This window comes from Grammomys surdaster, unplaced genomic scaffold, assembly GCF_004785775.1.
Source record: "Grammomys surdaster isolate TR1022 unplaced genomic scaffold, NIH_TR_1.0 145, whole genome shotgun sequence".
Lineage (NCBI taxonomy): Eukaryota > Metazoa > Chordata > Mammalia > Rodentia > Muridae > Grammomys > Grammomys surdaster.
Window position 1 is genome coordinate 270,287 of NW_021604603.1, and position 14,977 is coordinate 285,263.

Genomic DNA, 14,977 nt, shown 5'->3' on the forward strand with positions numbered 1-14,977 from the left:
GGTACCAAAGACCCAAACGAGTTCAAGTGCTCTCTCCCTTCCGAGTGATCTAGCTTTTCCCCAGACACAAAAAGGCCAGGTCAGCTGTCAGCAAGCTCTGAGGACTGGATGATTCAGCTTCATCTCTAACCTTGAGAGCCCAGACCCTCTTCTGGATATGAAACTGTCAATGACTGCGCAGTTAGAAAAGCTGACTACAAAATAAGCCACCGGAATGTTAGCCTGCAGAGTACTTTCAGCTTCAAGTGGAGGAAGGCTAGTCTAAACAAGAAGTCTGGTTCTCAGCAGGCACAAAAAGAATAGTGCCCAGCCGGACTGGTGCGTTCCTTTCAAAACGGAAAATCAAGTTCCATTGACGGGCCTCCACCCTGCCAAACTCTCTTTACTCTCCTTCTACTCAGCTCAAACCAGCTCCAGCCTTCTACTGCTCCTACCCTTTAGCAGTCCATTGGCTCTAAGTAAAGAGGGGGTGGGGTGGGGAAGCGGGGAATAGAGGTGATTGGCCAAGACAGAGAAGCACCTCCCTGTTCATTCCTGTCCTGAGTCCTCCCTGACTGAACAGCTGGAATGAGGAGTAGGGAGGGAAGCTAGGATTGGCTTAGAGTCAGCAGCAGGGTGTGTCCACGCAGCACGGATGAAGCATTTACCTGTCTAGGTAAGTCAGGAGGAGGTCAGAAGAAATCAGTAGGAGACGCCGCCGCCTGAGAGGCAAGCCATCTCCATCTCTGCCCTGTGGAATAGAAGGGGGTTACTTTCTTGTCTTCAGACCCCAACCCAGAGAAGGTGAGTCAATCACTAACCAACTATTGCTTATTCTGCAGCAAGGGACAAGATTTTAAGGGAAGGCAAAGCTACAGGGCTGTGCTAGGGAGTGCCGCAAGAGTGTCTGACCCTTTACACCGAAACTGGGATTTTCATCTCTGTTGGTCAAGTCCCTCAGTCAGCCTGAGAATTCTCCAGAATTGGAATATTTTTATGGAGGACTGAGGGACATCTCTTCTGTTTATTTAATTTACATACTCATATGTAAATTGTACAAACAGAAGCGAGAGCCAAGCATGGTGGTATCCACCCATAATCATTGTACTCAGAAGGCTGAGGCTGGAGGATAGAAAGTTTGAAGCCAGGCTGCTGGACAATACAGCAAGTTCCAGGCTAGCCTTTCTTACCTGGAAAGACCTGTCTCAAAAAAGAAAAAAAAAAAAGGAAAAAAAAAAAAGAAGACACCTTTCTAGAATTTGGAAATTTCCATCTCCGAGCACTAAGATAAAGTAGTGATTTTGTTTTGTTTTGTTTTTCTGTTTTGTTTTTCGAGACAGGATTTCTCTGTGTAGCCCTGGCTGTCCTGGAACTCTGTAAACCAGGCTGGCCTCGAACTCAGAAATCCTCCTGCCTCTGCCTCCCAAGTGCTGGGATTAAAGGCGTGTGCCACCACTGCCTGGTGAGTTAGTGATTTTGAAAGGGAATTAGTGAGGGGATAATTGGAGCACAGGGAGGCAAATAGAGGGGAGGGTCAGGCAGGTGAGTCAGGTACCTTAATTTTCCATTCCATTCGTAAAAGGAAATTCTCCATGGCTCAGTGTCTATCTTTATTTAAATAAGGGGTGCAGTGTGTGTGTTAGTTGATAATGGCACACTCTGTGCAGATATGTAAAGTCTGAACTAAGATAGAGTGTTTCCAAGAAGAATTGAGGCTTGGAAATGTTAAGGAAATTCCAACTCAAGCTAGCATTTTGTCTTTGGAAAACCCACAGATACTCTAACTCTGATCAAGTTTACTTAGGGTCTACTAGTTAAATCTCTGACTTTACCTGTTAATAGATGTAGACCCTAAAAAAACAAAGTTACTTGGCCATGCTGGGCCTCACCCACATTTTATTTCATCTCAACATACCAAGCCTGGCCAGTGTGCCAGCTGGGGCTCAGGCCAGAGTGATGTGGCAGAGTCCTTAGAAGAACAGACTCCTTGGATGGAGATTCTGCCCTGTGTTTCTTCAGATGTCCCCACAGACAAAAGAGTGTAGCTGGAGCACCTGCCTAAAGAAGCTGCCACAGATGTGCAGTCAGGGAAGCAAGTAAGCTCGCTATCATTAGCATGGAGATCAGCACACAGCAGCTAACTTTACCTCTGGCCTTCTGCTGAGAAAGGGGACCATGAAAAGCCGTCAGCATGCAGATGAGTGGAGCTTTAAACGTTATCTCTCCCCTACTCCCTAGAGCCAGCCCACTTCACTTGCTATCAGGGATGGCAAACTTGTCAGCCACAGTGGCCACAGGAGTCACCTGCAACGTTTAGCAAGGCTCTGCTACGCAGAGGGTGTTTCTACCAAGTCCTTCCCACAAAACCATCGGTAAAAGAGCATCTGTACAGGTGGTCCAGATTTTAGTCTTTTAGAGCTTTGATTAGGTTTTCTGGGTGTTCTTCAGCCAGAGCTCATTCTGAGTCAGCAGAAAGCAGAGCCCCTTACCTAAGAGCAGCTTTCCTCTGTGACTCTGGGATGAGTCCTTAGGAGATAGGAAGGCGTGCTCATCAGAGAGGATGGTGAGGAGGTCTGATTCACACAGCCTAGAATGGCACTCTGGCCCTCCTCCCCACCCACTGCTCCAGATGCCAGGACTCTGCGTGCCATTTATTTACTCTCTTGCAAGGCTTGGCTAGTTTCTGAGACGTAGTTAATATTTAATGTGTCTTTGGATAGGTGGCCCTGACTATAGGCTGTGCATTTCTTAGCTTGTTTCCTTTTGCCCTTAAGTCTCCAAAAGAGGTCAAGGGTGAAAAGATACGAAACCCTCACCTTGACTGCTCTGCTTGTTTCTCAGGTTTCTTATCTGGCAGAAATGCCTAGGGTTTCGATTGCTGCCCTGATACATACAGCACATGAGTTTCAAGGTTATAAATTTGGTAGAAGGACACAATGTGTCTAGGTTAGGCTGAGCCAGGGGCGGAGAGTGAGAAGGTGGCAAGAGAAGAAAAGACTTTTTCTGCTTAGACTCTTTGTATCAGAAAACTAGGTGTGGAAATATGGTCTCGGCAGCTGAGCACTCAACCATCCCGTGACTGGGTGGTGCCAACAGCATCATCTGCAACTGCATCTGTGCTGTGTTTTTACTCATGTGTCTGTTGTCAGAATAACCGACCAATCTGGGAATACAAAGCTGAGCTAGAGAATGCACTGACTTGAAGGCATGATATAGAAGACAAGGGAATCTGGACTCTCAACAGCAAAGTGGCCAGTGAGCCTGACTTAAGTTTGCTGGCATCTAGTCAATGTGTTGAGATCTCCTGTGTAGGTATGAGTAATTCCTACTGAGGAATTTGGGGAAATCGCCAGTCTTCACAGATGTGAAATGAAGACAATACAACCAGATTCTCCTGAAGATCTGATTAGTAAATCTGAGAGCCCTTGGTAGCAATAGCATGCAGAGAGCCTGAAGCAGAGCTCTGCCCATTGTCTGGGTCTCTTCCGTTGCTTCTGGCTTAGAAACGAGTTCAGTGGGCTTCCCGGGAGGAGCAAGAAGCCAGCAACTCACAGTCCAGCCCAAAGCACACATGTAGGAACAAAGGTAGTAATTTTCTCTGAAAGTAAGAGGCAGCACCTCACCCATTGGAGGAAATATTACATTAACTGTAGTGAATCACCTTCAAGATTTATTACTCCAGCTGTACATGGAATATTGAAGCCTAAAATAGTCCCTTGAATCCACACTGACTCCTTGAAAATGATGTTTTTCTCTTATGCAGTGTTATGCCCCTAGTGCCTATTAGGTGCACACAAATGCTAATCTAAACAAACATTCCCCAGATTCTTTTTAGTCACTGACTTTACGGGAAATAAAGTGGTATGAAAAAGCTTAGCATGGTAGGTTGAAGCCAAGAAGAAGTCTCCAAGTAGCTCGCCCAGTAGTCCGATGATTGGCTTTCTCAGACAGCGTTCTTTCTTTACGTTAGCTCTGTGACAACCTCAAGCGTGTATGTAATTCATCCTGCTCACTCTCTCCCACATCATCACTGTCCTCCTACTTCATCACCCTTTCCTCCCCTCTTCCTGACCCTTTCCCAGATCCCTGACTTAGGACTCTGTTGTGCAGTCTGTTTAGTTTATCCAGGGCCATCTTGGTGATCAGTGGTGAGGTCACTAGGGGGTACACTGAAGTCACACTCCCCCTTTTCCTGAATCTATCCCCAGGAAGCAGTTCTGCAGTTGCGGGGGAGGGCTCCTTGAGTCCCTCCTCCATCCTTGCTTGACTACTGGTGGGTGATTCTTATGCAGACCTGGTGCAGTCTCAAGAAGTCATGATTACAAGGGGTGTGCCATGCCTAGACTATGACACTTCATAGCTCTCCCATACCACCACCCCTTCTGGCTCTTTCAGTCTTTCTACCTGCTCTTCTGCCATGTTCCCTGAGCCTTGCTGAGGGCTGTATGACTGTTTAAGATTGAGAACTCAACCATTGCGTACTCACAGCCCTATGTACAGTTTCTCAGACAGCAGTTTTGAGTGGCCTTAACCTTGCAGAGGGGAAGGAGTAGGCTGGTACTCTGAACCTCTACAATGCTTGGCTGGGATGAGTGAACTTAGTCTGGAGGCTTCTTGGGTTTCTGTTTCTTTGGGTTGGGGATATTGAGGAACTGAGCTCTTACAGAAATCCTAGAGCTTCCTTGTCCCATGTTAATTGTCGTCCACCAGGCTTTATTATTGTCCCCTCCTGGCCCCTCCTTATCTCTTGAGAGGCTCTGAACTCTGTGTCTGGCTCAGGACCCTGCCTTCTCTCTCCCCAGTGTCCTGCTCATCCTCCCCTGCTTCATTTAATGGTCTCTCCTAAGCAAGAGAGGAGTCCTGTGAGGCCTTACCCTTGCCAGCATGGCCAGGCTGGAAGACAGATTCACCTAACCTAGCCCAAACCTGACAGTGATATGTGTTTACCCTGGCATCTAAGCTCCAAGTCCCCAGATCTCAAGTGTCCCAGGACACTTTACCTTCTATTAGGGGAGTAGCAGAAATGATTAAAATTACAGTCCAGTGTTGCAGGCAGAGTATGGATTCGAATCACATAAAATCTACCTCTCCCCTATGTTTCTACTGTTCCTGATACTGAAGTTTGTACATAATTCTTTTAAACTTTCATTTTCCATAAAGAGAGTTACTCTTGACCTGCCTAGCTCTCGTTGGACTATTTCCCACAACCAGATGTAAAAATCCCTGAGAAGTTCAGTAGCAGCAATGAAGCTGTTTTTGGTTGGTTGGTTGGTTTTGTTGCTATTACTGTTTCCACAATGAACTTGAAATATTACACACACACACACACACACACACACACACACACACACACAAGGAGCTGAGATTGAGAGGAGCTAAACTAGACATCTTTCTTGTTTATCTGACACAGTCTAGGAAACTTCACTGCAAATGCTAGCAACAGCAGAACCCAAGTGTTACACAGGGAAAACGGGACGGCTCTCAGCTGCTGCAGGTGCCATTCTCACATGGCCCAGGGCAGAAATATGACGTTAGCCTTCTTGGTGGCATGTCAAATTTATGATATTATTAACAATGACTGCAACTGACATTATTGGGCATATCCTGCACACAGTGTTCTACATAGCTATTGTACCCTAGTCTCCTAATAACTTTAAGAAGTATGTTATTAAGGGCCTGGAATCCCCCATCTAGACAGACACGCTTCTCTCCAAAACCCTTCTTTCTTGCTCCCTGTGCTTGGGTTTAATTTGGTGTGAGATGGATCTTGTCTGATTTTTATAAGAAGAGTAGTACTTACCTATTAAATTCACCTAGTGATTATCTGCTACCAAGGAAGCTTTGTTTGCTAACTGGCCACTCATTTAATCCTTACATTAACCATACTTAACAAGTAATTTGCCTCAAATTAAATACCTAAGTGGCTCACCTGGGATTTGAACCCAGAATCCAAGCTCTCAACCTTGTACTATGTATTGGGTGGGGTAATGGAAATATAAGTTAAATTCCTTGCTTCATAATGTGAGGAAGCAACTAAAAGAAAGAATAGAACGTTTCATCTGATTGCCCTGCCTTCTGCTCCCTGAATCCATCTTTCTGCATGCATTTGAACCAGCTATGCGTCCCTCCATGTAGGCTGGGGGTGGAGTTCGGACATGGCTGGTCCACAGTCCCCTTCCAGCCCTCTGCTTCCTTGGTATCTTGCCATCATAGAACCCCAGGGCCTGAACAGAGCTTTGTAGAAGCCTCTGCTCACACGTGGCTTTGATTGTTCTCTTTTCAGGCCCAGCCTGGGACATTCTTCACTTCCATTCACTTCCCCTCTGGGAGCCCCTTTCACCACCCCTGCGCCTTGCTTCAGGCGATGCCCAAGAGGGAGCTTTGGCCAGCAGGGCCGGGCTCAGAACCTGTGACCCACATCGGCAGCTGTGGCGGCATGATGAGCACCACCTCCACCCACTCTGGATCTGTATGTACTCTTTTCCCTCTCACAGCCTGGCCTGCTCTGCACGCACGCCCCGCCCCGCCCGGCTGGGCCACCCACTGTCACTCAGAGCACCTTCTCTTTCATCTTCTTCACCAGGGAGTAAATCACTGTATTCCTCCCTCTGAGTCACCTCCGCTTCTGTAGAGAACTGGGTGGGACAGCCTCAGAGAGCAATCGGATCAAACCCACCCACCCCCATTTTCATTAGATTAAACAAAGAGCTTAGGCACGGATAAGGAGCAGGCACTTGAGTCGGTCTGGAAACTGGAAGGTAGATTCTTTTAGCACACGGACTTTTACAATTTTCGGCAGTGCCCAGGCATAGTGGTAAACACCTTTAATCCCAGCACTCAGGAGGCAGAGGCAGGTGGATCTCTGTGAGTTTGAGGCCAGCTTGGTCTACAGGTCAAGTTCCAGTATAACCAGAGTTACACAGTGAGACCTGTCTTGGCGAGGGGTGTAGTGGGGGTGAGGGTTGTGGGGGGATGGCAGGGTTCACTGCAATGAAGAGCATAGCCAGTTTCCCACAAAAGAGAACAGAGTAGTTGGGAGCCCTTACGGAACCGAACACACCCAGATTCCCTACTTAGAAGCCACACTACCTTGGCATATCACAAATTTCTCTAAGCTTCAGTCTCTTCAGTTTGGGACTTGTTTGTCTGTCTGTTTGTGGTTTGAGACAGGGTCTCACTATGTTGCTCTAGCTAGGCTGGCACTCACTATGTCAACCAGGCTGGCCTTGACCTCACAGAGATGCACCTACCTCTGATTCCCAAGTGCTGAAATTAAAGGTGTTTACCACCACATGGGGCTAGTCTCCTAAGTTTTAAAATAGGGAAAACATTAACACCCAATATGATGGTTCTCGAGGGAATAATAAGACATGTGATGTCTGACATTTCCTGTGGAGGCTTGATAGGGCACAGACAGACCCAAGAGATGAGCCTGATATGGAGGTTACCTCCAGGAGCATGGGTGACTCTCAGGCATCACCAAAAAGCCACCAGCATGAGTGACAACTCAAAACCTGTTCCTTGTAGCTCCCTGACCAACTTGCAGATAGTCCTCCAAAGAGTCAATCTCCCTCTCTCTTTTCCCCTCTCTCCCTCCCTCTTTTTCTCTGTATCTCTGTCTCTCTCTGTCTCCCCACCCCCACCCCATCTGTCTACTACCTACATAACCTTTGGAAGGGGCTATGTGAATCTTGTGACTTTCTGAGATCCCTGTGCAATCTAAGTTTTGTCAGCTGAGTCTTAGAAGCTTCCCCCAAAAGGGAGTGTCTAGGGTTAAAGGACAGCAACTATGCAACATTAAAGAGCATCTAGAAATCTAGGCTGCTGCCCAGAAATTACCTAGTGGGTCTATCCCCAGTGCCTTATGAAGTAAGAAAAAGGAAAAAAGGAGCAATTCTTGATGAGTATATTAACACACACAGTCTCAGCACATAGAAAGCTAAGGTAGGGAGACACCATATTATCACCAGGCTGGGCTGTACAGTGAAACCTTCTAATAAACAGAGTTCATGAGATGGCTCAGGAGATAAAGATGGAATTCTGTTCTCAGAATCCACAGGGCACAAGGAGGAAACTGACTCTTTCTGATCTCCACACATACGGTAGCACGCACATGCCTACAAACACACACGTTACAAAATAATAAAGATTTTTAAATAGTAAAAGAGAGAGAGAGAGAGAGAGAGAGAGAGAGAGAGAGAGAGAGAATTTAGAAAATAAATGGCCCTCTCTAATCAGAGTCAGAAATATCCAGCATCAATGCTTAACTGTCTATAAGGTTGGAGGGAAGGAGGAAATGTGCCTGAGAGCCCAATGCAAGCATTCCTTTGCTGTTCATCCTTCTTGCACACATTGTAAGCCTGAGTGAAGAGCATGAACTATGTATGCTGTTTTGTGTCCTGAAAAGTATTTGAGAATGTAGACTGTGGCTGGGGGGAGGGGGTACATCTGGGGATGGGGGGCACAGTGCTTGCCCTGCATGCACAAAGGCCTGGCTTAGATCCCTGACACACACAAACCTAGTTAAATACCAGATGGAGGGAAGTGAATCAGAAATTCAAGGTCACCCTTGGCAACTCAGCAAGTTCAAAGCCAGCCTGGGCTACGGGAGATACTGTCTGGGGAGGAGGGGAGGGGTAAGGGGATGGGACAAGAAAGGAAAAGAAAATCTGAGGTTTATAAAAGGTTTCTACCAAGTGGTAATGTTTAATATAGTTGATGGGTTTATGGGTTGTTTGTTTGTTTGTTTGTTTGCTTGTTTGTTTTGGAGATAGAGTCATCCTGGAACTCAGTAGTGTGCTCACCACACCTGGATGCCTAGATAATAAGTTTTGATATATAAACATAGAGAAGAAAAGTCAATGCATGCACATATACATCCAAAGTGCTTGCAGTATATGCACATCTTGCCTTTGACATGAGAGGCTGGGGACACAGAGACATCATCCTGTTTCTGACTGGAAGACACCAGTCGGAATAGTCACACTCCATTGGCTTATCTGTGAAGGAGAGACCCAGAGGGCAGTGGTGACCATCATTAAATGGCAAGAGCTGTCTGAGGGAATCTCCTTTGTTGTGCAGGTCCAGGCATCTGGCAGATGACTTCTGGGGCAGACCCGACTGGAAGGCTTGTTTTACAGCCTCCTCCTGACTCCCCAGGATAGTTTAGAACTGGCAATCTTCGCCAGCAATCTGAGGGAGTCTGGAACAGTCCCAGTTCTGAAGCATCACAGACATTATGACTAGGAAACAAAAGCTCAGGCCAAATGTCGTATCTCCCCAAGGCTCCTTTTGGTGTGTACTTGGCTGCTGTTGGCACTGGCCTGCCTGCCAGGTAGTAGTTGAGAGGAAGCAGAAGTGCTTTGAAAAGTTTAAGGAGCTACCAGATACCAGTCAAGATTTAGGCATGCTGTTGCCCTTACAATTCAAGGTTAGATGGGAGACATATTTCCTGAAATATTAAGGTCACGTGGAACTGGAATAAAACCTGGGGCTGCTTCCGATCTGTGCCCCTAAAGTATTCTACCTACTCGGAGCTAAGCAACAGAAAAGTGTGCTTGCTACCTGCCTGCCCAGCCTTCCCAACTGAGTCCAGGTGGGCTTCAGCCTGCCAGGCCTCCTTGGTACTTACTGTGGCAGGAAGCAGCTTCAGTGTTTGGCAGAGCAGAACCAGGGAGAGGTTGCCAGCTTTGCAGCTTTCTCCCCCCTCCCCCACCCTCCACCCCCCAACACAGCAGGGTGAATCTCAGCCCACCCATCCCCACCCCCAACCTCATAGTTTCTTCTCCCCACAGAGTGACGGCAGCTACGACTTCCTGTCTGCTGAAGAGAAGGAGTGTCTGCTCTTCCTGGAGAAGACCATTGGCTCCCTGGAGGCTGAGGCTGACAGTGGGCTCTCCACAGACGAGTCAGAGCCAGCCACCAGTCCTCGGAGTTTCCGAGCATTACCCACTACTACTACCCAACAGGCTCCCCAGGGTAAGAGATGTCTAAGGAAACAACACTCAGAAGACCAGAGTTTCTTAAACACTTCCCACCTTGCTTGTCCTCTGGGGCAAGTTCCCAGGCAAAAAAGGGAACCCTGTACTCTCCTAGCTAGAGAAGAAGAGGCTTCCTGAGAAACCAGCTTCTTGTGTCTTTACATGAATAGAGGCCTAGGAAGGAAAGAGGTTTGCCTAGCTCCCTTCCTGTCAGGGAAGAACTCAAAAAAAAGGAGATAGGATACCTCGTCGTGTAAGGAGGAGTCAGGGAGGCCTAAGCAGTTGGCCCAGGAGACAATGAGTCAGCATAGGGAGCTAATCTGGGTGAACCAGAGAAAAAGACGGTGGGAGATAAGAGAGAGCAGTGTGTGGTACCTTGAGGCCCCTGTTAAAAGACAGCAGAAAGCCAATGGAGTTCCAACTCAGTAAAAGAGGATGGGAAGGCACACAAGTGTGAGAGACTGTGTTCCAAGGTAAACAGAAAACACTGCTACTCTGGACCATCGCAGGGGTATTGTTTACTGATTCAGTAAGTACTTATTAACATGGCTTCAGGCCCTCCATTTAGATAGAGTAGAAATGGAAAGTTCATTATGCCCTGAGGCTAATTCACTGAGCCCAGTGGACCTCACATACCTGCCAAGATCACTAGGCAAGATACCATGTCAGTCACTGGTACAATGGACTAGCTATCACAGAGATACCCAGGTTCTCCTAGGAATTGAAAGTAGAAGGTCCAAAACGCATCAAGGTTAGATCAAGCACCTCCATGGTCTCCGTTACATGGGAGCCATGAGAGCTATAACGAACATTCTAAAGTCTCTCCCTAACTCTGGTGCAGGAATAGGATGGGAGAGCCTAAGTCAAGGATTTGAAGCAACTCAGAAGTGATGTCTTCCAACCGTTACGAACTGTCAATTCCCAGTCAAAAAGAACCTGCCATTCTTTATCTATTAGTCTATGTGACCTCCAGAAAACAGTGCTGCCCTGTTGAAAGCAGACCAGATAATACCAATCCCACTGGTTGGGGAAGAGAGTTAGGGAGGTATGTGCTTTCTGCCCTAGCAACATTCTCAGTCTGTTTACTCCTTTCTTCTGTTCTCCCTAATCCTCACAGGAAAGCCAGAGGCCATAGACATTCAGCAGGTGCCAGTGCCAAAGAGAGTGGCACAGTCCTCCAGTCCTCCTGAGTCTCACAGCTTGGGCCTCAGGTCAGGTTCCTACAGCCTTCCCAGAAACCTTCATCTTGGCAGAAGCCAGAACCTCAGGGAAAGCGCCACCCAGACTAACAGCCCAGTCTCTGAAGCACCTGAGTTGTTCTTAAAGGAGCCTGAGAAAGGGCAGACCAGTCAGGGCGCTAAGAACGTCCAGCCACCAATCCCATCCCAGAAGGGTACCCTTGATCTGGACACAGTTCTCATACCTCCGCCAGAAGCTTTCCAGGACATTAAACCAAAGAAAAGTGGGGGAGAGAGTCCACCTAAAAAAACAGGAAAACAGACACACACGCCACAGGACCACTCTCTGGACAGAAGTCCACACTCCCAGAAGAAAGTGGAAATGTCTTCTGAAACCATGTCCCATAAAGCCACTGAGAAAGGCTGGACAGAGGGGCCACAGCAACCACACCAGCCTCCTGCCCAGTCATCTCAGAACACGAAAGCTGAGGAAGCTTCCCTACCTTCAGGGGTCAAGCCAAACATCCAGCAGGCTCCCCTCACAGCATCAAAGCCCCGTAGGCTGCCACCTAATATCATCCTGAAGAGTAGCCGAAGCAGTTTCCACAGCCATCCCCAGAACTGGTTGTCAAATCACACTGAAGCTACAGACTCGGGCCCTGTTTCTTCTTTGGAAGAACAAAGGAAAGCCCGCAGAGAGGCTCTGGAAAAGCTAGGGCTTCCCCAGGACCAAGATGATCCCAGTCTACTTGTAAACAAATATACCAGTACCCTCAAAATCAAGGAGGCTCAGGCTCAGACCCCTTCCCAGGCCCAGGCTCCTATTCAGCCAGCATCTCCAGCTCTGGTCACAGGAACTGCTTCTGCAGCCAGGAAAGCTTCCCCAGTGAAGGCTGTCACTCCTATGGACTCTCTAAGCAAGGGTTGGATTCCTGCCCAGGAAACCCCTCCAGGAAAGGTTGTAGCTGCCAAGTCTATGCCCATTCCTATCCCTAAGGCCTCAAAGGAAAACAGTTCCCTGACACAGCCCAAGCCTGACCCACGACTGACCTTCCAGGAAAGTAGCATCCCTGGCCTGAGACAGATGAACTTTAAGTCCAATACTCTGGAGCGTTCAGGTGTGGGGCTGAGCAGCTATCTCTCGGCGGCTGAGAAAGACCCCAGCTGCCAAACCAGCACATCTCTGGGAAAGGGTCCCTCCTTAGACAAGGTTTCACCCAGCGTCTTTCGTAATTCCCGGCCCCGGCCTGCCTCCTTAGGCATGGGAAAGGATTTTGCAGGAATCCAGGGGGTCAAGCTGGTTGGCCTGGAGCAGGGCCAGTGCTCCCAGCAGTCATCCTTCAAAGGACAGAGTCATGACAAGCTTCCTCGCCCCCCCTGTGTCAGTGTCAAGATATCCCCAAAGGGCATTCCTGATGGGCACAGGAGGGAGGCTCTGAAGAAGTTGGGACTGCTGAAGGAGTAACGTAGGCATGGGCATAGCCCGCGCCAACCTACCAAAAGAGACTGGCTCTGCCTGGAGCCTTTGCAGCCACACAGCTCAGGGCTGGCTTTCTTCCTGAGGTGAAGAAGGAAGACGCTTGAGGCCAAGCATGTCTGTACTCAGGCATTTGTGCTACTGAGTAAACGAACAGAACATTCTGAAGATCAGTCTCACAGCAGGAAAGAGAGAAAGAGAGAGAGAGAAAGAGGGCTTACCTATTACTGACACTATTTATATAACACAAAGAGTCACACTGTTTAGAACTCTGTTCGTGGTTGAGATTTTACAAGTGCAAAGTTGAGCCTGTCCCAGAACTGAGTGAAGCAGAATGGCCAAACCTGAGAAGCAAAGTCGAATGACACAAAGGAGGTAGAAGCAACTTAAAGAGATGAATTACACTGAGCATGTGACTACAGTCGCATGAAATACGGGCTGAGTTTCTGCAGTAAACAGAGACTGGCTTGTATTTGCTGTGCCCCTCTCTCAGGGCCTTCCAGACATGTCCTGAGGCCAAGGGGATCAATTCGGTATCTTTACCCACTGCCTTCCATTATCACTTCTTACAGGCTAGGACATATGCCTGTCTCTAGATCTCATGGCTCACTGATAGCAGGGGCCCACTCTCTGGTCTGAAAAAGCTGAATATATGGCCACACATTCCTCCATTTCTACCTGGAAGAATTCTTGTCATGAGCTTGATGAGTACAATAATAAACTGTGCCGTGGCCCATAATGCTGGAGTTCCTGTTCTTCCTGCTCTCTGTCTCCCTGGCTGGCAGGTCAACACTGAGCTGGAAGCCCAGCCCAACAGCTTTATAAAACACAGAGTCATTTCCAAACTTCTCCCTGCTGTTCAAAAGTGTTTAGGTTTCCTGGGGGCTGGAGAGGTAGCTCTATGCTTAAAAGCTCTTTCAGAAGACCCAAGTTCAATTCTTAGCACCTACTCACAACTGCCTATAACTCCAGTTCCAAATCCAGGAGATCCAGCACTCTCTTCTGGCCTCCAAGGATTTCTGAACTTACACACACACACACACACTTAAAAATAATTTTAGTCTTTTTTTTTTTTAAAAGAAAATGTTCCGGTTTCCTCGGTTCTGATGATGGAAACCCAACATGTACACAGATGATTGGAACTTAGGGAGATCTTAGAAAAACTCCCTGCAGCCACCAGAAAAGGGGGTGCTACATCAGAATCATTCTGCCATTTAACAGCTAAAGCTGAAACCACAACTAGAAATACACACATGATACAGCTCACCTAATACAGTTGTCGGGTAGGTCAGGTTGCTACTCCATCCTGCCACCACTGCATCCCTAGTCAATGTTCTTATACACAGAACTTCAGACATCCCTTGTCACTATCAGAGACCCAACCTTAGAACCTTCAGAATTCTAAAGCATCCTCCAAAACACCAGATGAATTATTGGGAATAATATGTGATGCATTTGATATTTTTTCTTTAACAAGGATGTATAGTGTAACTCTTAGTAATTCAGAAAAATTCTTCTTCCAAATATCCCAACAAGTTGTATGTGTCTTGAGTGACTTGGGTAAGTCTTGTGGCCTTAATGACCAGGCATGGCCAGACATGACTCTAATTTCCTTTCAGCAGTGTATGCTATGATAACTGTAAGCCCATGGTAATGAAGATGCCCGAACGGAGCAGGTAAGCAATTGCTGTGTAAAGATGCCCTTTAGGTCCTCCAATAGTCTCTGCTCTGTGTCCTTAGGGACCCATTGCTGTCAAAGATCAAAACTCCTGACAGCGATGAGATAGTTAGGATTAAGGGCTACGCTTGACTCCACCCCATCATGGTATGTAGGGTGTGGGTGTGGCAGTTTCTGTGTACACTCTTTACACACCCCCACATACTCACACACCCAAATGTCTGCTACCTGTTTCCCAGCCCCAGGTGAAGACCTGATCTCTCAGAGCTGGTGGAGACTCCCATATTGGCCAAGCTCTGTTATTACAGGCTCTCAAAACACAGACAGCCAATTCTAGATGACTGACTTGGCTTCCTCTATTAGGTGCTATTTTCTATGTGTATTTCAAGACACAAGTTGGTTCCCTATTCATTGCATGATTAAGAGAACCCTGAGTTAAACCCCAGTTGGTACTGAGGCTACATGGGAGTCTAGGAACAACAAAAGGGTAGTGTTGTGTAGGTCAGAAGTGCCACTAACTACATCTCCATCCACATGAAAGGAAAGATCTCAGCCATCCAAGCCACTTACAGTTTGCATCTACCTCTCTGTATCTTCACCACGGTGTCTTGCTCATCCTCCCCCTATTCCCTAAAGGGCATCTTTACACAGCAGTTTGAATGACTCCTTTCTGTCTTAGTTGAAG

General features: G+C 47.5%; 1 protein-coding gene across 1 annotated transcript; it reads left to right on the plus strand.

The window, feature by feature from the left end:
* The first annotated feature begins 537 nt into the window (after positions 1 to 537).
* CUNH1orf116 (chromosome unknown C1orf116 homolog) lies at positions 538 to 13,350 on the plus strand. Its single transcript, XM_028764737.1, has 4 exons — positions 538 to 783; positions 6,263 to 6,448; positions 9,774 to 9,957; positions 11,077 to 13,350. The coding sequence occupies exons 2-4, from the start codon at positions 6,344 to 6,346 to the stop codon at positions 12,600 to 12,602; spliced, it is 1,815 nt and encodes a 604-aa protein (XP_028620570.1). The 5' UTR covers positions 538 to 783; positions 6,263 to 6,343; the 3' UTR covers positions 12,603 to 13,350.
* The last annotated feature ends 1,627 nt before the right edge of the window (positions 13,351 to 14,977 follow it).